The sequence below is a fragment of the Helianthus annuus genome, chromosome 16 (assembly GCF_002127325.2).
Source record: "Helianthus annuus cultivar XRQ/B chromosome 16, HanXRQr2.0-SUNRISE, whole genome shotgun sequence".
In the NCBI taxonomy this organism is placed as follows: Eukaryota; Viridiplantae; Streptophyta; class Magnoliopsida; order Asterales; family Asteraceae; genus Helianthus; species Helianthus annuus.
In genome coordinates, this window is record NC_035448.2 from 743872 (window position 1) to 768149 (window position 24278).

The following is a 24278-nucleotide window of genomic DNA, read 5'->3' on the forward strand; positions in this document are numbered from 1 at the left end:
AAATGCTTTAAGGGACTTTATAGTACAAGATTTGCGATTGTTCCAATCCTAATGTGATGACATACGTCACAAGTTATGATGAATTGTGTGACAGCCTATATGATGTTGGTCCAGACAGATCAATCGATGTGAACACAAACACGAGATATTTTGGGGGACAAACCCTTGACTATTTTTATTCAATCAAACGAACTTACAAGAAAAGAGACAAACAAAACAATTACCTAGGCCCTATTTATAGGTCTACTAAACTTCCTCTTCGAAACTTTAAACCTTTCCTAAACCTATTATAATTCCAATTAACAAAAATAAATCAAATTTTAATATGTAATAAAATAAACCCTTAACTTTACTGATAATTTAAATCAACCTTCACATGTATCATTTCCAATGAAAGTAAACCTTGAGTCTTCTTAACATAACCGAAAGTTCCAAAACTCTTAGGTTAGAGGGTATGGGGTTCGTCCCCACCCCCGTCGAGGACCGGCGACGCCGGCACACCGTTCCCCCCCCCCCCCTCCCGTCCTCAGCGTCGAGTTGTTGACGTTGGCGACGAAGCAATTTTGGTGGGGCCCTCTCCAAAAAGTTACCGTTACAATAAAAAAAATAAATCTCCATTTAAAAAAAAGCAACGGTCAAAACTCAAAAATATATAAATTTCAAATCTATTTTCTTCTCCATTCACCATTTTAACCCCATTTTCTCATCTCTCTCACTTTATTTTTATAAATCTTCTTCCTCTTTTATAACCTTATACTCTACCATGGATCCCTTCAACAACCCGAACGTCCCCAACAACCCGAACGTCCCCAACAACCCGAACAATCCCAACAACCCGACCCAGCCGAATGTTTTCTCGGTTCCGGGATATTATCCGACGCTCGAACCGAACCAATTCTCTCAATATTCGTCAAATGCATTTGCCTCATTCCAACACTCACCGAACCAATTCGTTCAATTCTCTCAAAATCAAGCCCTTCAACAAATGACGATGCGGGGTGCTTTAAATTTCCAACCGAACCCGACGCCACCCGTTCAACCCCAACCGATCCCGACGCAACCCGTTCAACAATCCGAACCCGACGAGGATGTGGAAGTTGTTCCTGAAACCCAACCGCAAAATGAAAAAGGCAAACGAAAAAAAGGCAAGCAAGTGGTGGGTGAGCAACCGTCCAAACCGAAGGCAAAACCGTGGACGACAATCGAAGAAGAAGCATTAGCTAAGGCTTACATAGGCACGTCTACACACCCGACAAAAGGTTGGTATTTTTTAAAGTTTATCTTTTTTTTAAGTTTATATTTTTTTTAAGTTTATATTTTTTTAAAGTTTATATTTTTTTTAAGTTTATATTTTTTGTAACGTATTTTTTAACATATTTTATAGGTAATAATCAAACGGGTGACGGGTTTTGGACCAAGGTTTTGGCGATGTTCCTTGAGCTAATGGACCAAGGCCCATATCGAGATATCGACTCGGTGTCATCAAAATGGCGAAAAATGAACGGGTTCGTCAATAAGTTTTGCGATGAATATAATAAAATATATACAAGTGGGCGTCGTAGCGGCATGAGCGACGAGGATGTGTTTAAACAGGCGAAGTATAAGGCGAACAATGGTAATACAAACTTTGCACACGTTCACGCATGGGAAGTTTTGAAAACGCACCAAAAATGGGCGCCGATTCCCAACGAGGTGGGGGGCAAAGGACATCGGAATCGGGTAGTTTTAGCGCTGGTGGATCGGACGCGAGGTGTCACATAAAATTAAACAATGACGCCGAGTTTGACGAAGAGGAATACGCCGTACATGAAGCGGAGCGTCCACCGGGCCGAGACAAATCAAAGAAGGAGCGGGCGAAGGGGAAAGAAAAGGAAAAGGTGGACCCGAAGATTGAAGAGTTTATGGAACATTTTAAAACGTATACGGACGTCTCGGCCCAAAAGGCAAGGCGAAGAAGCGGGCCATCGAAGAAAAGACTCGTGTGGCGGAAGAAAATTTACGCGAAAAGGTCTGATTGTCCAATGAAAAAATCCGAATTTCCGATGAAAAGATCGGGCTCAAGGAAGAGGAAATAATGACGATGGATGTCGATGAGTATCCCAAGCCGAAGTTCGATGTTGAAAAAACTACAAACCGACATCATGAAGAAGTATCAAATTATTTAAGTCTATGTTTTTTTTTTTATTAAGTTTATGTTTTTTTAGTCTATCTTTTTTTTATTTTTAAGTTTATGTTTTGTTTTTTAAGTTTATGTAATGTGTTTTTAATATTAATGAAAATATTTTGTTTGTTTATTTGTTAAATGTTAAAAAGTAGTAGAAGATTAAAAAAATAAAAAACATAAAAGTGGTGGGGTAGGATCATCTAGGACCATCCTCCATACCCTCTAGTTTTGTGGGATGGATCATCCTTGGGAGTACTATGACGTGACGCCTACGGGGCGTATCATCCTGTAACACCCTAATACGTATTTGACTAAAGTCGCAGCGGAAACACGTACCATAAAATTTCTTTCCTTATAATTACCTTGACTTACTTAAAACTTCATTTTAATACAACTTTTTCGCATGAAGTCATCAATTGACTCATTTACAATTAAATACATGACATGGGTTTTCTAAATTTTAACACCAACGTTTCCGTACAATCTGTCTTGTGACTCGATCCTCGATCTCTAATCCTTGAAGATCCTCATGACTCGTGATTCGTACAACCTGCACTCACCACATACATTAATCACATTAGTACACAATACATAAACAAGACTCAATACATGTACACTTTCCATTCAGCTTTCTCTCTAACTTTAAGCATATCATTAGCGTATCCATTCCCTTGTGAGTCTTCAATAATGTGCCTGCATAAATCTTCGTTTTCCAGGTACATAATTAATATCATTAACACTTAACGTATCCAAAATCATACTTCATATACTCGTGCATACATCCATATCTCAATACATACATGCCTACACCCATACGTATCTTCATATATTCACAAATACACTTCTACATATGTACCTACATTTATACGTCTCTACCTTCATGCCTACGATCACACGTACTCGCATACATACACAAATACACATTTGCATACATACATACATTTCTACGCCTTCACATATATACATACTATCATACGTATCTTCATATATACATAAATACGCTTCTACATACGTAAAGGAAATTCTTAACTTAGAATCCCACATTTAGGTACCATATTACTACATATTCTTTAGGATCCCACATTTAGGTACCATATTACTACATATTCTTTAGGATCCCACATTTAGGTACCATATTACTACATATTCTTTAGGATCCCACATTTAGGTACCATATTACTACATATCCTTTAGGATCCCACATTTAGGTACCATATTACTACATATCCTTTAGGATCCCACATTTAGGTACCATATTACTACATATCCTTTAGGATCCCACATTTAGGTACCATATTACTACATATCCTTTAGGATCCCACATTTAGGTACCATATTACTACATATCCTTTAGGATCCCACATTTAGGTACCATATTACTACATATCCTTTAGGATCCCACATTTAGGTACCATATTACTACATATCCTTTAGGATCCCACATTTAGGTACCATATTACTACATATCCTTTAGGATCCCACATTTAGGCCCCCTACCCGTCGGCGACGCCCTCTAGTTTTGCAGTTTTTCTGCAGGTTCGTTTCGTCGTCCGTACGCACTAAAACGCACGTAACTTTTGAACCGTTTACCCGTTTGACCTCCCGTTTCTTCCTACATGCTTGTAAATTCACATTCTATCACATGAACTTAAAATCCCATATCCGCCTTAAGGAAAATCTTAACTTACACGCTATCGGCTTATTACCCTCTTACCCACAATTCGACCCGTTGATGCATTCATCAACGTAACTTGTTCGTTTTACCATAAACTCTTATAAACCCAATAATATCAGTGACATCTATCATAAAATAATAAGTTCTTAGACATTTTGCATCCTCTTAACACATTATCGTTCATATACTTAGTTTTGACCCGTTAAGGGTATTTGCGTGTTAAATGGTTTATGACATACCAAGACCATACTCTTCGCTTCCATACTTGTCCAAGACATTACACTAATCAATAACTTGCTTCTAAACTACTTATTAAGATCGTTTGCCCAAAATACCCATCAAGGGCATTTTGGTCAACTTTAATCCCATCATTTACGACGAAAGACTTTCCTACATATTTAACCTCAAACATCATGTTTAATTAATTTCAACACTTTATTACTTACTTGAACTAAGAAGTGATTACGGAAATCACTTACCTTGAGCGTCCAAGTTCAAGCATAGGTTCCATGCTTTCCTTTGACCCATTAGCCTCCGTGCTTTAGCCCGTAGACATGCTATCTATCCTTACATGACCATACATTGATACCCTTGTTAGTAAACAAGGCCACACAAAGCATCAATCACAATAAATCTATGCTCAACAATTGACTTTCATTAATGGATTTCTTGCAACTCATAGCATAGATTAACAATGAGATCCTTTCTACTCGCATAGTATAAACACGCCATTACATATCTTGCTATAAATATTTCGTGCATCACTTTGACTTCCTAAACCGTACGTTTATGATAAGAAATCTACCTCACAACATTCCTACCATTGTTGACTTTCCAGAAAGTCAACTATCAAGCATTTCAACTTCCAACTTGGACACACATTCATTCACAAATTAACATGTTAGAATATAGTCATTATGCCATCTACGCTTCATACTCGTTTTGTAGGACATATTTGGCCGCATAATCAAATAGTTACATATACACATATACATACGATTCCGTTCATATCAACATCTTTATAGTTAACGCCAATATCAATTAAGTTTACTCTTTTCTAGGATTCTCATTCGTTCCATAACCATTCTTAAGTTGAAACTAATACGATCAAACATTCCATATATATTCATCACATCATTCAAGCGTATGGTACAAATTTCACATATTATTGTCATTTAGGCATTTCATCAAACACCTTGTGTGCGTACTACCATCTAAGCTTAATGTACAACTAATTCATGCATATCCTTCTAACCTCATACATAATTCATCAATTTCTTCCTTCTAATCAACATGAATCATACATGCATAAACATCAAACATACTAGTATCACATTTCTTTCAATTCCCCTCATAAGAATCCATCTTACAAATCAAAATACATCAATTTTAAGCAAGAATTTAGACATAGATGATTTATCCATGTCATCATCTTCACCATAACAAACGGGTTTCATCCTTAAACATCAAATTAACCTAAACCATGCATCATCCATGTTCTATATGATGATTATAACACATACCAATGCTCAATTTCACTTGAACTCACGGATTAGAACATAACCCATTTTACACATGATCACCAATCTTAGATTTTCGACATACCTTATGATCCCCTTGTGTTGGAGATCATTAATCCATGCTCGGTTATGGATTTGAGCTTCATCTTGCCTTCCGATTTGAGCATAAAGATGGAACTAGGGTTTGAGGCTCCATGGGAGCCTCCTGCTCTCTCTCTCGAACACACGTATGTGTGTGTTTGTGTGTGTTAGATATTTTATAACTTAACTTTCATTTGTTCCATTTTAGCCCCTTGGTTTACTTTTAAAACATAACTGACATTACCTTTATCATTTAAGACTTTTGACCATACCCTTAACTAGGTTAAATAGCCTAGTTATTTATTTCCTGACGTGTCACATAATAACATACAACAAACATTAACATTCAGATTTTGGGTCGTTACAAGTCTACCACCCTTAAACAAGGTTTCGTCCCCGAAACCTTTCTCACTTTCATCGAACACACATTATCTTTTCTTCCAGTCCATCCATACGACCGCTAGCCCATACTTGCCTGATCATTCTTTCCTATTTCATTTGCATTTTCATTTACTTGACCTGTCAATAACTGGTCATTACACATATTCTTCCATCCTTTAATATGATCCATTCTTAATGGATCTAATTACTCCATCTCACCTCTAAAAATTTACATTCTCTACATACTCTGTATAACATTCAACTTTTGTTTTGTTACCACCACAAAACTTACTATTTCATAGTCACACCTACGTGCTTAACTCTAACGTTAATCTTACTCTACGTTTTCGACAGTTACGTATACCTTGCATACCTTTATATTATCTTTAAATCATTTCGTTCATTTTACATTACTATTACTTTCTCTTCATGCATTACTTAGTTCACGTATATAAATAGTTCATATCTCTCCAATCATGAGTTAAACATTTCACTAACCTCTTTTTCATTTCCTAAACCACGATCTGCAACCCAGATCGATCATCTTCTCCTCGAGTACTAACCGTTTAGGCCAACTTTCATTCCTTCGTGTAATGAGCTTCCGCTCGTGCACGTCCTTTCACCAATACGATTGGTTTCATCACATCACTAATCCAACATTATCACCAACAACATCAGCGGTTAGCATATATCATTCAATCATTCATTACACTAGGTGATTACCCATCTATAACTCTTCTACAATTTTCCTACGTACATGCTATAACACATTCCATACTTCATTCCTTACATACAATTCTTTTACTCTAGTTACTTATTTCGTCACCCTTGCGGTTTGACCCTTCAAGTCCCACTGACATCTCTTACTTATCATAGATGCATCGAGGTACACGTTCGTGCTTCTTTCCATTCATACTTACTTGAAAAGACATTCATTACATTATTCTGGTACTCGTGACCAAGCTTACCCTTCTTATTCATACTTAACTTATTGTCCGGGTGGTAGCTCGCCTTACATTATGACCCCCACGAGTCGATTACTAACACATCTAACTCATCCCGGTTTCAAAACTTCTTTCTTTCATTTTAAAATTAAAAATTTGGGTTTGCATGCCAATCCTAATCATTCTTTCATCCAGTTACTTTGCACTTACTCACATGATTCGTTTGACACAACCACGGTCAACTATTGACACATCGCGATGTGGGCTATTTTCATCATTTCTATATTTTAACTCGTCCTTCGGACGCAATCATAGCATCCATACCTTTCATTATTTCTATGTTTTGAATCTGTCTAGCGGTTTCGAACATTCTCTTCATGCATTTCATACCTTGAATCCGTCTCACGGATTCAAACATATCATTCATGCCTTTCATCCTTGAATCCGTCTCACGGATTCAAACATTGCATTCATAACTTTCATTCCTTGAATCCATCTCCCGGATTCAGACATATTATTCATATCTTTCCTTCCTTGAATCCGTCTCATGGATTCAAATCATTTCATTCATACATTGCATTCCTTGAATCCATCTCATGGATTCAAACATTTCATTCATACATTGCATTCATATCTGGTTGATCCGTACCTTCTTACGGATTCAACATTCTTCATTTTTTTTATCACTCATACTTTTCATTCCTACATAGTACTCTTAACTTCCCGAGAGTCTTAATTCCCATTTCCCCCACACGCCCGCCTGCTACCCAACTCTACCGGACATACCTGTAACAATTATCATAATCTCACGAACGTCATACGTTTCTCGTGTACTGGCCAGGTACGCAATCCACATAGTAGTTTCGTGCCTTCATGTAATTGTCACCTTATGTCCGTAGACTTAGGTTTCGGCGCGTGTATCACTTTCAGTACCTCATTACATACAATCCTTGTCTTTCATTTAAAACTTTTCCTTCCTTTAATGAACTTTACCATTGCTTACATCCTTACATTAAATTCACATACCTGGGTTCATTTGCCTACTTGTCTTATTACCTCTTTGCCTACCTTAGTATTCATTCTAGGCTGCATTCACGGATCATCCTCTTCCAACACTTATGCTTACCTTGCACATACAAAACCGTCAGTTTTGTTATACATATACATAAATGCATACTTTCATCAACCCTTTACCTTTGGATCTTGATCGAGTCTTGGATTGTACGGATTTCTTATCTCAAGAGCACACAAGTTTGAGTTCAAGTACTTACCTTCTCGTACTTGATTCCCTCAAACCAGGGCTCTGATACCAACTTGTAACACCCTAATACGTATTTGACTAAAGTCGCAGCGGAAACACGTACCATAAAATTTCTTTCCTTATAATTACCTTGACTTACTTAAAACTTCATTTTAATACAACTTTTTCGCATGAAGTCATCAATTGACTCATTTACAATTAAATACATGACATGGGTTTTCTAAATTTTAACACCAACGTTTCCGTACAATCTGTCTTGTGACTCGATCCTCGATCTCTAATCCTTGAAGATCCTCATGACTCGTGATTCGTACAACCTGCACTCACCACATACATTAATCACATTAGTACACAATACATAAACAAGACTCAATACATGTACACTTTCCATTCAGCTTTCTCTCTAACTTTAAGCATATCATTAGCGTATCCATTCCCTTGTGAGTCTTCAATAATGTGCCTGCATAAATCTTCGTTTTCCAGGTACATAATTAATATCATTAACACTTAACGTATCCAAAATCATACTTCATATACTCGTGCATACATCCATATCTCAATACATACATGCCTACACCCATACGTATCTTCATATATTCACAAATACACTTCTACATATGTACCTACATTTATACGTCTCTACCTTCATGCCTACGATCACACGTACTCGCATACATACACAAATACACATTTGCATACATACATACATTTCTACGCCTTCACATATATACATACTATCATACGTATCTTCATATATACATAAATACGCTTCTACATACGTAAAGGAAATTCTTAACTTAGAATCCCACATTTAGGTACCATATTACTACATATTCTTTAGGATCCCACATTTAGGTACCATATTACTACATATTCTTTAGGATCCCACATTTAGGTACCATATTACTACATATTCTTTAGGATCCCACATTTAGGTACCATATTACTACATATCCTTTAGGATCCCACATTTAGGTACCATATTACTACATATCCTTTAGGATCCCACATTTAGGTACCATATTACTACATATCCTTTAGGATCCCACATTTAGGTACCATATTACTACATATCCTTTAGGATCCCACATTTAGGTACCATATTACTACATATCCTTTAGGATCCCACATTTAGGTACCATATTACTACATATCCTTTAGGATCCCACATTTAGGTACCATATTACTACATATCCTTTAGGATCCCACATTTAGGTACCATATTACTACATATCCTTTAGGATCCCACATTTAGGTACCATATTACTACATATCCTTTAGGATCCCACATTTAGGCCCCCTACCCGTCGGCGACGCCCTCTAGTTTTGCAGTTTTTCTGCAGGTTCGTTTCGTCGTCCGTACGCACTAAAACGCACGTAACTTTTGAACCGTTTACCCGTTTGACCTCCCGTTTCTTCCTACATGCTTGTAAATTCACATTCTATCACATGAACTTAAAATCCCATATCCGCCTTAAGGAAAATCTTAACTTACACGCTATCGGCTTATTACCCTCTTACCCACAATTCGACCCGTTGATGCATTCATCAACGTAACTTGTTCGTTTTACCATAAACTCTTATAAACCCAATAATATCAGTGACATCTATCATAAAATAATAAGTTCTTAGACATTTTGCATCCTCTTAACACATTATCGTTCATATACTTAGTTTTGACCCGTTAAGGGTATTTGCGTGTTAAATGGTTTATGACATACCAAGACCATACTCTTCGCTTCCATACTTGTCCAAGACATTACACTAATCAATAACTTGCTTCTAAACTACTTATTAAGATCGTTTGCCCAAAATACCCATCAAGGGCATTTTGGTCAACTTTAATCCCATCATTTACGACGAAAGACTTTCCTACATATTTAACCTCAAACATCATGTTTAATTAATTTCAACACTTTATTACTTACTTGAACTAAGAAGTGATTACGGAAATCACTTACCTTGAGCGTCCAAGTTCAAGCATAGGTTCCATGCTTTCCTTTGACCCATTAGCCTCCGTGCTTTAGCCCGTAGACATGCTATCTATCCTTACATGACCATACATTGATACCCTTGTTAGTAAACAAGGCCACACAAAGCATCAATCACAATAAATCTATGCTCAACAATTGACTTTCATTAATGGATTTCTTGCAACTCATAGCATAGATTAACAATGAGATCCTTTCTACTCGCATAGTATAAACACGCCATTACATATCTTGCTATAAATATTTCGTGCATCACTTTGACTTCCTAAACCGTACGTTTATGATAAGAAATCTACCTCACAACATTCCTACCATTGTTGACTTTCCAGAAAGTCAACTATCAAGCATTTCAACTTCCAACTTGGACACACATTCATTCACAAATTAACATGTTAGAATATAGTCATTATGCCATCTACGCTTCATACTCGTTTTGTAGGACATATTTGGCCGCATAATCAAATAGTTACATATACACATATACATACGATTCCGTTCATATCAACATCTTTATAGTTAACGCCAATATCAATTAAGTTTACTCTTTTCTAGGATTCTCATTCGTTCCATAACCATTCTTAAGTTGAAACTAATACGATCAAACATTCCATATATATTCATCACATCATTCAAGCGTATGGTACAAATTTCACATATTATTGTCATTTAGGCATTTCATCAAACACCTTGTGTGCGTACTACCATCTAAGCTTAATGTACAACTAATTCATGCATATCCTTCTAACCTCATACATAATTCATCAATTTCTTCCTTCTAATCAACATGAATCATACATGCATAAACATCAAACATACTAGTATCACATTTCTTTCAATTCCCCTCATAAGAATCCATCTTACAAATCAAAATACATCAATTTTAAGCAAGAATTTAGACATAGATGATTTATCCATGTCATCATCTTCACCATAACAAACGGGTTTCATCCTTAAACATCAAATTAACCTAAACCATGCATCATCCATGTTCTATATGATGATTATAACACATACCAATGCTCAATTTCACTTGAACTCACGGATTAGAACATAACCCATTTTACACATGATCACCAATCTTAGATTTTCGACATACCTTATGATCCCCTTGTGTTGGAGATCATTAATCCATGCTCGGTTATGGATTTGAGCTTCATCTTGCCTTCCGATTTGAGCATAAAGATGGAACTAGGGTTTGAGGCTCCATGGGAGCCTCCTGCTCTCTCTCTCGAACACACGTATGTGTGTGTTTGTGTGTGTTAGATATTTTATAACTTAACTTTCATTTGTTCCATTTTAGCCCCTTGGTTTACTTTTAAAACATATCTGACATTACCTTTATCATTTAAGACTTTTGACCATACCCTTAACTAGGTTAAATAGCCTAGTTATTTATTTCCTGACGTGTCACATAATAACATACAACAAACATTAACATTCAGATTTTGGGTCGTTACACATCCTCCCTTGGAGGACCGTCACCATACCCTCTAACCTTAGAAAACGCCAACTTTTTAAAAAAAAATTGAGACCCTAAAATTTGGGGGCCTAACACGAAAGATTTTAAAGAAAAAAAACTAGGTTAAAACCCTTTATCATTAGAGAAATGCAATAGTTATTACAACTTTGTGAAATAAATGACATATTACCCTATTTTTAGATTTTTTTTTTCATTTTTAAATAGATGATAACTAGTAATTAGACTCGCGCGCGTTGCGGCGTGAGTACATTGCAAACACCGACTAGATTAGTCGAAGCGTTATGTAATGCGTTAAACATATGAAAACGCACATTTCAACGTATCCAATTTAACTCAATAGAATTGTAGCTGGATAAAAATGTAAAGTATATAGTATTTATGTGTGACCCGACTCATACATAGGAAACGTACAAAAAAGCATAAAATGTGTATAAAGGGAAAATTAACACGTGTAATCAAAAGTGATATTCATATCAACGGAAAAAATTATACCCTTAGCGTGTTGCGGTGGGGCGAAACGTAGAATTGGAAACGTACATAAAACCATCAAAAAACATATTATATTTGACTTGACTTGTTCCCCAAAAAAGTTTACATCTAAACGTATACCAACTCGAATTTACACTGACACATTAATTTTTAATATTCATAATACAACCCGGGGGCGATGCGTCGTGGGCACGTTGTAAACAGATTAGTCCAAGCACTATGTCATGCGCAAATCATATGAAAGCGCATGTCTTGACGTACTTAGTTCAACTCAATGTATGGTTGAATCCAAGCATTTAGTTCTTTAAAAAAGAAATTAGCGAACAAAAATAATTAAAGAAAACAATGAGTAAAAAATGTATATTATATATGGTACAGCGATAAAGTTAAAACATTATAATTTTTTTAGATTAAACCTCAATGGTCTAATATTGTATTGTAATTGAAGTTTAACTTGGAAACGAAATGTATTCAAAACACAATTTAACAAAGCTAAAAGCAAAAGGACAAAATGTATTTTACTCAAAGTATGGGTGAAAAGAGGAAATGTCGAAATAGACTACGCAATTTAACAAAACTAAAAGCAATAAGCCAAAATGTATTTTACTCAAAGTATAGGCAAAAAAGTCAAATGTCATGTGAACTTTGTCACCGACTTTGTGTTTTAAGTAAGTTAGTAATATCATCTGGATTTTCAAATATTTTCGACTAGACTAGCCTAGTTGGAAATTTGAATGTTGGTCTTATTTTAAAACATTAATATTTAAGATAATAAATATTTGAACTTTAAATATACAAACCAATAATATTTCAAATTATTATGTTTTTTAGTTTTTAAGCCTCGATGAGTTGTATACGAGCTAAGTTTGAGCTCAATCTTCCAACTTATATGGTTTAGAGCTAACCAACTTAGCAACAAACAAGCTCACCTTTGTCCGTGGTCGACTCTTTTACAAACCAAATCAAACTAGCTAATTTTCATATCGTCGAGGCAATTTGAAGGAACTAAAATATTCCTAAAGTTTAGAGTGAATTTCAAATTCTCTCCTTTATCGTTATACTCTTTTTCAAACGGTGTCCTTTGTCTTTTAAATTGACGAGTTTGTATTTTATGATTTCAGATCTCAATCTCAGAGTTTATATCCTGGCTAACACAATTAAGTTGATTGAGCCCTAATTTTTATTCACAAAAAGAAAGAACCTAACTGAAGCAGCTGTTTAAGTAAGCCCTAGCTACCTAGGAGTGAGTAGATCTGAAGGTGTTGGACGAAGAATATGCCGAAGAGAACGACTCACACGTACTCGAGCGAGGATGCCTTACCAGATGGTCCTGATTCCGATCTCTTCGTCTACTACTGCAAGCATTGCAGCTCTCACGTGCTAATCACCGGTCGGTACTTTTATATCTAATCTAATCTACTTCTGCTTCTATAATTTCCCCTAAATTCACTTGTCAAGACCCTAATTAAACAGGTATACAACTATCCATGTTATTGATGATGAATTCAGTAAGTGTTTGATGATTGTAGATACCCAATTGCAGAAAATGCCTAAAAGAAAAACCGACAAAGCCTATGTCTTGGATAAGAAAAAGCATCTTACAAGGCTGAACATAAACCAGGCAGGAGGAAAAGTTCTTCTAAAGCGGTAACCTTTCTCACACCTATTTGTTTCTTTGTTTGTACATGGTTTCCCTGCCCTGATCCTGATGCACATCTCATGAATAGGGGTGAAGGCAAATTAGAAAAACAGTTTCGCATGAACTGCATGGGGTGCGGTCTCTTTGTTTGCTACCGCTCTGAAGAAGACTTGGAATCTGCTTCTTTCATATATGTTGTTGATGGTGCACTCAGTACCGTTGCTGCAGAAACTAACCCACAGGTAGCTAACTATCGTCCGTGTTATCTTTTACTTGTTGAGACATCCACTGATTGTGTTGATGTGAAGTAGTTGTGAAAATTGAAAAATCCAAGTAATCAATTGACTAGTAATAGCAGTCGGACTTGTTTATTGATAAGGTTTAGAAATACTGGAAATCTTAATCAAGCCCGTATAAATGGTTCTATATCAATTTTGTTTGGTTAAATGCTACAGGATGCTCCTGTACCACCGTGCATTTCTCAGTTAGAGGGAGGACTCGTCCAGGTGGCGATTGAAGTGGAAGACCGTGCTCAGCGGTCAGCAATTACAAGTAAATCTTTTTTCATCAGCAAGTCGTACGTACGAAAAATTCGATAATAGATTCCTAACAACATGTGTCCAACTAAAACTTGTAAGGAGTGAATGCTGATGATGTTAGAGTCACTGTGGCTGCGCCTGCAGCACGTGGGGAAGCTAACAATGAACTTCTAGAATTTATGGGCAAGGTATGTTGCTTCTTTTTCTTTGCCTTTCTGTAATGTTATATCATTTTGTGGGGTCTAGCTAACTTGATTTTGTAATTAATATAGGTTTTAGGGTTAAAACTAAGCCAGATGACCCTCCAAAGAGGGTGGAATAGCAAGTCTAAGCTCCTCGTGGTGAGTTGAAATTAAAATTACTGTTATCGCAGCCACAATCTTTTCCACGGGTGTTCACGGTCTGCTCTGACCAGTTTTAACGAAAATATAAGGCTGAACCAATAACTATGGCTTTGGGGAGTGACAAACCAAATTGGCCGAGTTGGTTGAATGGGTCGGCCGGTTTTACTGATATGGCGGTTTAACGGTTCGGTTTTGGTGGTTTGAACCGATTTTTTTATTGTGTTAAAAAATTAAAATCATAACTACGTACTCCAAAAGTAAAATATTTTTAATAACAAAGGTTAAACAATTGGTTCGTTTACATGGCATGTTCCAAGTTTCAAAAGAAACGAACCATTAAACCTTCAAACCGGAAATACCAAATTGTGAACCGAACCGTTTGGATCTCAAACCAGCTGAGTTGCTTCGGTTTGGTCGGTCTCAACTGTTCGTGGATGTCCCTAATATTTTCTCTCCTTGCCTTTCTATGAAATAGTTGAGGGATTTCTAGCACCCTAATGTCAATTAAATTTGGTCCATATGATAAATCACCAACTACCAAAACTGTTAGATTCTGTGAATACTCAGGTTTTAATTCATACATTTTGGAGCAGGTGGAAGATTTGACAGCTAGAGAGGTATATGAGAAACTGCTTGAAGCTGTGCAGCCTTAAATTCAATCACTCTGTGATTTTAAATCACTTGTTTTTTTCTTGAATGTACTCTCAATGTGGGTGGCCTGTCATCAGACATTAATCATTTCCGACTACTGGAATCTGAATGAATCAATGAAGTGCAGTTAGATTTACAATTTATAAACCTTCTGTTTTCATCAGGGAAAGGATATGTATCGATGTACTTAACCATTGGTTAATTTCAACTTAACCCTGATGATTAGAAAGTTTAAGTATACTCGAGGTTGATCTTGGAATATGAACGCCATGATGTCATCTTAAGTATCAACAGAGACTTGGCTTACCGTGTAAACAAGCCGAGTTGCTCGTGAACTATTCGAGGTCAGCTTGTAAAAAGCTTGAATCGATCTGAGCTTAATCGAGCTAGAGCCTAAGCTTTAAATATTGTGCTTAAGAAGGCTTGTTAGCATAAGTGAACCAATTATGTATATAAGGAAATCCTCAATGGTACTCGAATCATTGTTGTATAGAAATATGGCACCAAATAGTATGATATCATGTTAACAAATAGTATGTGTTAGCTTTCTCTTAATTTTTTTTTTTTTTTAAATTAAAAGGAGACACTCGTAGAATTGATGTGAATCTTTTATGTAACACATAAAATAAATCTATTAGAAAAATAAACCCCAATATGACGAGTGTGGAATGAGAATATTCATCTAAATTACGACGAGTAGAGTCTTGGAACTTGTCAAGGGGAAGGGGAGATGTGTAACGAGCTACGTTTATACATTGTTTCAATTAATTGTAGGTTTACTAACTAGTACTCACTAGTAAGTACGGTATGTTTTTGGCTTTTTTTTGGACATTATATGCATTTATATCCTCTTTTAGTTATTCGTTTTGGATTCAGATTATTAGTTTTTGAAACAGCAATTTAATAAACTAACTAGTTACAGGCTTTGAAAGTCTCTGCTCTAGTGCAAGAGAGGATACTAATTTATTATCATTAGTTAAATTTACTAATTTCATTAACGATGGAAAAAATTACATAAGGATAGCAGGTAAACGCAACCCTCTTTTGAATAGCGAGTCCAATTATACTGAAAATAAAACTTTGGTTTTTTTGCGTTGTGCACGACGCTCTGCGCTCTATCCAAAAACCCAACATCAGGAGCAATGTGAACTAAACAACCGATTACCTATTCTTTAGTCAACTTTGCTAGCTGGGAATTGATGAGACATAAGGTTGGAATGAATTTTAGAGTTTCTAGTAAACATCTAGAAAAGGTTTTCGGTAAGATGTGGAAAGAACAGGATAGTGTGAGAAAACAAAGAAAAAAGTATACAGATATCCATTTAGACATTGGGAATCTAAAAATCTGTAATTTCTAAAACTCGATAATAAAATTGTAACATATATATATCACATACTATTTATTTGTTATAAAATGATAATAAAAAAGAAGTAAAAATTTTAAAAAAAAAATTAAAACTGTATACTAAAAATACTATTACATACATACAAAAGTTTTATAAATATATAACAAGCCCAAGCTATGAGCTTACGAGAGCTCTCTTAACCAAAACAAGCAAAGCTGAAACTTGAGTATACACAGTTGATTCAATATTTTGGATTTAGTCCCTACTTTTTAAAATACATATAGATCAACAGAGTAATTTACTCTTCAAACTTAGGAATAGGGCTGTAAACGAACCGAACATTCAGCGAACAGTTCGTGAACCGTTCGGCGGGAAGTTCGTTTATTTTCGTTCGTATAATAAACGAACGAACATGAACAAGAAATTTCGTTCGATTAGTTAAATGAACGAACATGAACATTGTGTTCGTGAATGTTCGGTAAGGTGTTCGTGAACGTGTTTGTGAACATTTGTTGATTTGCGTTTGTTTATGTTCGTATATTTGTGTTTTAGTTGAAGATCTTTGTACTCTCTTATATTTTATTTGTACTTTTTATATTATTAAACTTTTATTTAGTTTATTTCCCTAACAATTAAACTAGGAAACCTACTTTCACCTTGTTTATGCATCATTTCCCTTTCATTTCTTATTTACATTCACGAATACGATTGACCTCCGTTCCACAATAAGGGATTCAATCATTCAAGTTCGAGTGCTACTCTCTGTGCCATCTATCTTTATACTTCATCGCGTTCGCCAAATTTATTTGTGTTCGTGAACCGTTCACGAACACGCTCATTTCCTTAATGAACGAACACGAACATAAAACCTCGTTCGGTAAGTGTTCATGAATCGTTCGTGAACACATTTACAGCCCTACTTAGGAAAAATCAAACTTTTGCAGCTAAAAATGAAACAATAGCTGGATGCCAGAATCAGACATAAAACCAATCAACAATAGAACCAAATCACAATTGAATATTCAACCATGAATGAAACAAGTTTTCCTTGAATATTTTAAAACCAAAAAGCAAGATCTCCATAATTGATATATAAGAATCTTTGGAAAGGGAAATATAACAAATGAAAACAAAAAACCACACTATGACTGAAGAGGATGCACCCCTCACTTAAGCTTGATTCTTTTTGGTTCTAGGGGCCAATTGAGTCTCAGGCTGCAATACCCACAAATACTTCATTATTAATAAAAAAATAACTGTACAACAAGCGGTTCCGATTTAGTAGCAACGTTAAAAATATAACAAACAAAAAACTAACCTCCTTTTTAACAGGTTCTTCTTTCTCAGACAAAGTGAGCTCAATGTGACACGGAGATGACATGTAAGCTACACAAAAAAGGTGTTTATTACTCATCCAAAACAAACATATTACCAGTTTTAAACCAAACCCATTTGAATTGTTTTCCAATTCCACCCAAAGTGTCTGTTATACTCACGATTAATTCTTCCATGTGCACGGTATGTACGACGTCTCTGTTTCTGGGCTTGGTTCACCTGGATGTGAGAGATGTGAAGGGCGTCCACATCCAACCCTTTGACCTACACAATATATAAAAACAAACATAAATTCAACAGTCTAATAATTTCGAAATAACAACAATAAGTTCAGATGAATGTACTTACCTCTGCGTTACTCTCAGCATTTTTGAGTAAATCAAGGATAAACTTCGCAGACTTTGCAGGCCAACGCCCTTGACCATTAGAATGACGGTTTTTTGCCTGAGCAGTACGCCCAACTCCGCGACAAAAACGGGTAAATGGAATGGCTTGCTTATGAGCCAAAACATCTTCCAAGTATCTCTTAGCCTTGATTAAAGGCAACTTACGGATAGCATGGGCTGTTTCACGGGTATTCTGAAAAACACAATAAGTATATCTCAGACAAACAAACATACACAACTACATACAAAGCAATGAAAACATCAAAAGATAACATATTAAATGAGATTTGCAACATTAATTATGTTTTATTTAAAGGATAAAATATCAAAATACCTTAAAATGGCACCTGAGATCAGATCCTCTGGCTTTGCAAGCTGATAAAATACAGTAAAATAAAATAAAGTCAATTAGCATATATACCTATACAGTCCTGAAATTATCAACCAAAGATGTACAATATCACTGCAATATATTTATTCAACTCCTAATTTTCAATTATTTTACCCTGAATTTACATTCCTAAAATCAACATTCAAAGCTATACAATCTCATTCCAAAATTACTCATTCAACTCCTAATTTTCAATCGTTTTACTCTAAATCTACATTCCTAAAATCAACAAACAAAGCCATACAACATCATTCCAAATTACTTATTCAACTCCTAATTTTCAATTATTTTGACCTAAATCTACAATCCTGAAATCATAAAACAAAACTATACAATCTGATTCTAAAATACGCATTCAACTCCTAATTTTCAATCAATCTGCTCCAAATCCGTAATACTTAACTAACTATGCCGATGATACATATATATAAACATTCAAAACTAAAAACTAAACATCTACGATCTAAAGATACATCAAATCTGAAAGTTACATGTTCAATTTATCAAAATACGAAGAGATGTAATGCAAAACTTACATTTGGTAGGGTTTTCTGGTTCCTTCGAGTACTTCACCTGAAATCGTTAGAAGCAACAATAACTTAGCACGGTAATTTGAAAGAAAAAAAAACTGAATAACAATATGTAAGTATCATAGATGGTAGAAGCTCACCATTGCTGCTGCTGCTGCGTGAAAATGGCGTGTGTTCTTCGGAGGCCACCCCAACAACGAATCTGAAGGAGAGTCTAGGGTTTCTATCTATATTGGGGTTTATTCAACCATAATTTGGGCCCGGCCTTTTACTTTGTGGCCTGGTTTGTTGTTTTTCAATTGGGCTTTTTATATTACATACACTTTATCATTTTTCTTGGAAACTCTAATTTAATAGCATTTTCTTAAACATGCATGTACAATTATAAATTTCTTTCATATTCACCTTCCTACATCTTTTGAACTGAAGTTATCGTTTCTTAGGTTTGGATTGTGGAAGTGCAACAGGGATTTGTGGATAGAGGTGTACAAATCGGGTTTTCTTTTAAAAAAAACGGTTCGGGTTATAAACCAAATCGGTTTGGTCAGTAACACTAAAAATCAGTTTCTAAAAAAACCAGCCAATGTTATAAACCGGTTTTATAGGGAAAAAACTTGAACCTATACAAATCCATTTGGGACGGGTTGAAACCCGTTTGTGTCGGTTAAATTGGTTTTATACGTGTTATTCAAATTGAGTCGGGTGCAAACTGGTTTCAAGGAACAAGACTACGTCTACAACTAGCGGGTTGGGTTGTGTTGGGTTCTAATCAATTTGGCGCAAACCTGTTTACAATGTCATGTCAGATCTGGTTATAAACCGGTTGGGCGGGCCCAAACCAGTCTTCTTGTCCATCTCTACTTGTGGAGTGAGCCCTAATCGGATATATGCGTTTAGGATGAAGAAAATGTGCCCTACATAATTAATTCATATTGAGTTATCGATGTGTGAAGATTGAATTGTGATAGGAAGTGTGTTTAGCTTTGAACTTATAAATATTTGATGGCCGGTTTGTTTCGGAGTAGGATATTAGCTTTCAAATCTATTTTTATTGCCAAGCAATAGGTAGCGGTGGAGATTAATCAAGAACCGGAAGCAACCAAGCATTTAGTGTTGCATGACTCTATTTTAGATTAATTAGCAGTTAATGACACTAAAACTGGAGGGTATGGGAAGGGTCATCCCCATGAGGATGGGCCGTCACGTAGGACGTCACGTCATCGGGAGTGACGATGGGCCTAATTGCCTAAAGGGGATGGACCAAGGGGGTGGAGGATGAGGCCCCACACTATTTATAAAACAATTAAAAAATAAACTGATTTGATTTTAGATTTAGAGAGAGAGAGAGGAGAGAGAACGGAGAGAGAGGAGATAGAAAGAGGCACGTCGCACACAGCCTTGGGGCGACGGAGAAGACGGGACGAGGCATAAGGGGGGCGGTGTGGGGTCCCGCGCCGGGGCAGGGCCGGCCCCCATACCCTCCAGTCTAAATATAAATACAAATGCTGCCAGTGACAGAAAAATGAATTTGAAAATGATGCAACAAACTTGTTTTGTTGACTTTAGAAAAACAACCCGGTCATGTTTGAACTGATCAACCTTTGTTACTTTGTACTTGTTATGCTCCAAGACAAGGTAAATTGCATTCTAGTACAAGTTATTAACTGTCTTCCTAAATTCCAACATCAATTTGGTCAGCAGAAGTACAAGTTTTTAACCGTCTTCCAAAGTTCCAACATCAGCAGATTCATTGTAGTTTAAAGTTCTAACAAGAACCTTTACAGGACAAAAAAGATTGCAATATAACTTGTAATGTATTGGTATCGGATATTTAACCAAGATCCATCACAGCAAAGAACTTCCTAACAGCAGAAAAGACGAAACACTTGAAGCATCTACAATGGCGGACTTCCACAAACCTGTCAATTCAGATTACAAACATTCTTAAAATGAACATCTTTGATCTTTCTACATCAACAAACCTCCACAAACCCTCATTAAAAAATATTACAACTTTATCTAATGTTTGTGAGAGAGAGGGCCCACCAATTCGTCGGCGTAGATCCGAGCTTCTCCCACAAACTTGTCCTACATGCCAGGAACCTCCCCCACATCAAGGAACCATCCACAAACCCCTTGATGTAGATGCTCTAAAGATGTAATCATGAAACATAAATACTTTCACTTTTGGTTTTAGTGTTCCTTGTCCTTTATCTATGGTCTACCCCAGTCGGATGACCAATAGAGCAAAAGTTACCCCACAAAAAAAAGCACAAAATATGACACCGAACACCCTAAATGTAATAAAAGACCTAGGTGGTAATAACTAATAACATGGAGATCAAAGTACAACAACAAACAACATGTAGACCATTATATAAATATGATGACATAAGTTACAAGTAACATATGATCTAACATACATGTACAGAATTATTACAGTATATTCAGATGGACACAACAACAAAAGTGAAGACCAAATCATCATCATCATCATCACCAGCATGCTGGATTCAACTGAGCAAGCAACATACCTGCTAACCGGTAAGATCTTGCATGATTGCACTCTATGTACCCTTTCTTTTTACGTTGTTCAAAACAGTAGGTTTCCCTTCGAACAAATCCGACAAGTAATGCTCTAAATCATCAGGGGTATATTTGACGTACTTCCCAGCATGTCTTCCACTCTCTAGTTGACTCCCGAACCTCCCGAAAAATGAGCGATAAGCAGGAAGCACTTTTTCAGATATTGATATTCGAAGTTCTTCACGAAGTTGAGCATCAGGGACCCTCCAAAGAGACTGTACCCTGTAAATTTCTTCAAAACACGCATTAAAGTTTTTGAATCTTTCTTTAAGAACTAATTTGGACGCACTACTTGATCCCCCACCAATCCCTTCATCCTTCAAACACATCAATGCTTTCCCCCATGCTGATCTAAGATAACTTGTGTGCCATTGACGAATCTGCCCACGATGTTTCCGAATCCACCGATCACCCAAAAGGTTTCTAAGCTCGGAATCTTTTACCTTTTGAACGATGTAAAGGATGTTGTTCATCAAGAATATGTATCGCAGAGAGTTATCATCATACAGTCTTGATTTCTCTTCAAGGTTCGCTTCTAAAGAAGTAATTAGTGATAGCAACCGACATGAAATAGGAGATAAGGTATCACCACTGTCGATATCATCGGGTACTTCAGAATTCAGATCATGGTCTTGACTATTTGGCAACAGGGTGTTCAACGTTTCGCTATAATCAACCAGTAATTTAATATAATTCATAACATAACGTGTTACCGGATGAATCTCCCCACCCTGTAAAGCTCTTCTCGAATTTTCCCCCTTCACAGCATTCTCGAACTCGACAAACGTCCCAATCGCTGCTTCACCCAACCCGCTTAAAACAACCTTCACTTCATTGCAAACCGACTCACCAGACTCATCAGTAAAAAGCATTTCAAAATCCGGTAAAACATCTGCAACAACATCATACATGTCAAGAATCCGAAACAATTTCTCCGAAGATCTCTGCCCAATGGCAACCGCCTCCCCGAAATTCAAAAGCTGCATCACACACCCTTTCGCAGTCTCAACAAAACTAATCTCTTTAATCAATTCAGACTCGCTAAAAACCTGTTCACACAACTGTTTCTCCCCAAACAAAAGAACTTTAACCACAACTTTAACCGCCTGTATCCACTTCTTCATCTTCTCATCCAGTATTTTCCACTCAATCTTCTGCACTTCCTCAATACTCAACTTCTCAACCCCGAGAATCGACAAACACTCGTCCAACACATCACGCCGCACATTACTATACACCTGACAACACTCTTTCTCATATCCCGACCGAATCATCCGATCCGCAATCGCTTTCAACTCCTTAATCGCATCACTATAAACCAACTCGACATAAACATCACCTCCTAAACTCACACCTCTATCATGATAATATGCACTACTTCCTCCATCATCATCTTCCCTATAACTCTCAAAATCCTCCCCATATTCAACCTCATTAACCTCGCTAACCACAAACGATCCCGAACCTTTACGGATCGAACCATACAGCCTCTCAACATCAAGAGGAACCGTATTCCGAACCAAAACATGCAAAAACTCATCCTCAAGCTTCGACATCGCTAACTGCAACGCGTTTTCAGCACGATCCATAACCTCACTATCCAACTCAGACCGAATATTCAAACTTTCAGTCAAATTAATAATCGTATCAACAGCATCTAAATACTCACCGGAATCCGCACAACTTTCACCGAAGCTTCCAGAATCGTGGCGGAGAATCACCTTCTCGGCGATTTCAAACTGTTGATCGACGATTTGTTGATTTTCTTCACCGGATTCGATCAAATCGGTGATGTTAGATAACCGATTGTCGAAGTTTGATAAGATCAGGATCATATCTTCCGTTGCTTGTGTGTTGATGTTGAGACTTTTGACGATCTGTTGAGCTGTTGCTAGAACTCTGTCTTGACCTTCTATGGTGGCCGCCATAGCCGAGAAATTAGGGTTAGGGTTTGAAGATCGACGGTTGGGGATGAAGCTGAAGGGTAAAAATGGATATTATTATTTTCCGGACGAGAGAGAGAGAGAGGAGGGTTGGTGGCCGGCTGGAATATGTTGTGACAAATTACACGGTTTAGGAAAGGGGGTGGGTTGGTTTGATATTATGGGTGAAATGGGACCGGTTCGGTCAAGAAAAGGGTTTTTGGGAATGGGAGATCACCTTTGAAAAGGTTAAATTATTAGTTTGAATACAATAGAAAAAGGTTTGTTATGAGTTTGAAATTGAATACCAAGCTTTGAATTTCAAGTAAGGTGGATTGTCATTGTTAAATAATGAAATTAACTAGGGTTGGTAGGGCAATGATTTCTAGATCAAGTGGTGGAGGACTTGCATTTCTCTTGAGAGATGCAAGTTCGACTCTCACTTAGTGCAGAGTGAGTCATTGGTGGGCAATGATAGGAGAACCAGAAAAACCTGGGTTGGATCCTTAAGCCAAACGGGTTTTACCGATAATTTCACCGTCGTGCCTACGGGCGGGTGCGTTACCAGGTTTTCCCCGGAATTGGTGGTGGACTCGGGTTACTCTCGGAGTACTCCGTTTGTC

At 36.7% G+C, this 24278-nt stretch overlaps 3 protein-coding genes across 4 annotated transcripts; 1 reads left to right on the top strand and 2 right to left on the bottom strand.

Moving 5' to 3' along the window:
- Window positions 1-13134: 13134 nt before the first annotated feature.
- On the top strand, window positions 13135-15306 carry LOC110916134 (UPF0235 protein At5g63440). Of its 2 annotated transcripts, none has more exons than XM_022160894.2 (7): window positions 13135-13376; window positions 13516-13633; window positions 13714-13867; window positions 14081-14177; window positions 14264-14352; window positions 14437-14505; window positions 15102-15306. In XM_022160894.2, the coding sequence occupies exons 1-7, from the start codon at window positions 13262-13264 to the stop codon at window positions 15159-15161; spliced, it is 702 nt and encodes a 233-aa protein (XP_022016586.1). In that variant the 5' UTR covers window positions 13135-13261; the 3' UTR covers window positions 15162-15306. The 2 variants fall into 2 exon arrangements, with proteins under 2 accessions (XP_022016586.1, XP_035841848.1); XM_035985955.1 differs by having other exon boundaries at window positions 13232-13376; window positions 13530-13633.
- A 2197-nt stretch (window positions 15307-17503) lies between these two features.
- On the bottom strand, window positions 17504-19399 carry LOC110915769 (60S ribosomal protein L17-2). The gene is made up of 7 exons (XM_022160525.2): window positions 19288-19399; window positions 19154-19190; window positions 18561-18601; window positions 18189-18419; window positions 18002-18104; window positions 17824-17891; window positions 17504-17720 (listed from the first exon to the last, which is right to left on the bottom strand). The coding sequence occupies exons 1-7, from the start codon at window positions 19288-19290 to the stop codon at window positions 17676-17678; spliced, it is 528 nt and encodes a 175-aa protein (XP_022016217.1). The 5' UTR covers window positions 19291-19399; the 3' UTR covers window positions 17504-17675.
- Window positions 19400-20672: 1273 nt separating this feature from the next.
- LOC110917006 (exocyst complex component EXO70B1) lies at window positions 20673-23939 on the bottom strand. The gene is made up of 2 exons (XM_022161630.2): window positions 21682-23939; window positions 20673-21066 (listed from the first exon to the last, which is right to left on the bottom strand). Exon 1 carries the CDS (start codon window positions 23659-23661, stop codon window positions 21715-21717), a length of 1947 nt encoding a protein of 648 aa, XP_022017322.1. The 5' UTR covers window positions 23662-23939; the 3' UTR covers window positions 20673-21066; window positions 21682-21714.
- Window positions 23940-24278: the final 339 nt, after the last annotated feature.